At 61.9% G+C, this 901-nt stretch overlaps 1 protein-coding gene across 1 annotated transcript in view; it reads right to left on the bottom strand.

Moving 5' to 3' along the window:
* Positions 1 to 722: 722 nt before the first annotated feature.
* Positions 723 to 901, bottom strand: part of PROB1 (proline rich basic protein 1) — a 6,339-nt gene continuing 6,160 nt past the window's right edge. The window contains 1 exon segment of the mRNA XM_019470454.1: positions 723 to 804. Within this exon segment, the coding sequence (XP_019325999.1) occupies positions 723 to 804 (82 nt within the window).

Here is a 901-nt window from a genome sequence, read left to right as displayed (position 1 = left end):
GTTTTGGCTGGGGTTCAAGGCTGAGGTTTGGGGCTCGGGGCTGGGGTTTGGGGTTCAAGGGCTGGGGTTCGGGGATCACTGTTGACCGCAGAGTCCCCTCCTGCCCACAGGGACCAGGGATTCATCCAGCGGGTGCTCCAGGACAGACAGATGGACTGCAGGGTCCAAGTGCCTCAGCAGCCCTGATGGGTCCTGGGGAGCCCCTCACACCCCCCTTTACAGACTACACAAACACGGGATGAATAGGCAGGATTTAATGCTGTCTCAGCATTTTTATTACTATTTTATGGAGTCTGTGCTCTGCCCACAGGGACCAGGGATTCATCCAGCGGGTGCTCCAGGACAGACAGATGGACTGCAGGGTCCAAGTGCCTCAGCAGCCCTGATGGGTCCTGGGGAGCCCCTCACACCCCCCTTTACAGACTACACAAACACGGGATGAATAGGCAGGATTTAATGCTGTCTCAGCATTTTTATTACTATTTTATGGAGTCTGTGCTGCAGCCGAGGCTGTGGGGGGGCTGGTGGTGGCCGGGCCATCGTCCCCCTGTGCCGACCAGCCCGGGTCGCCCTCAGGGCGGGGCCGGAGGACCGGGGGGAAAGCAGGGGCCGTGCATCTCCTCCCTTTGCCGGCTGGGGGCCATGACTTCAAGCCCAAGCCCCCCCCCCGGGCTGCCAGGTGCAATTTTCACATTGGAAAATACCCCTTTTCTCCCCGTGCCTCAGTCGGTGCCCGTTCCCCCTCGGCGCTTCGCCAGCTCAGCCACGGGCAGGGGGCCTCTCCCGTGCCGGGGGTGATGTTGACTTTGGGGTTAAAGCCCGGCCACTTGGGAAGGGACATGCCACGTGGGTCCGTCCCCAGCTGAGGACCGTCACATCCGGAGCAGCGGCGCCCTCCCGC

The sequence above is a fragment of the Aptenodytes forsteri genome, unplaced genomic scaffold, assembly GCF_000699145.1.
Source record: "Aptenodytes forsteri isolate BGI_AS27 unplaced genomic scaffold, ASM69914v1 Scaffold351, whole genome shotgun sequence".
NCBI lineage: Eukaryota > Metazoa > Chordata > Aves > Sphenisciformes > Spheniscidae > Aptenodytes > Aptenodytes forsteri.
The sequence above is the reverse complement of the archived record's forward strand: the minus strand, read 5'-3'. Positions and strand labels throughout refer to the sequence as shown.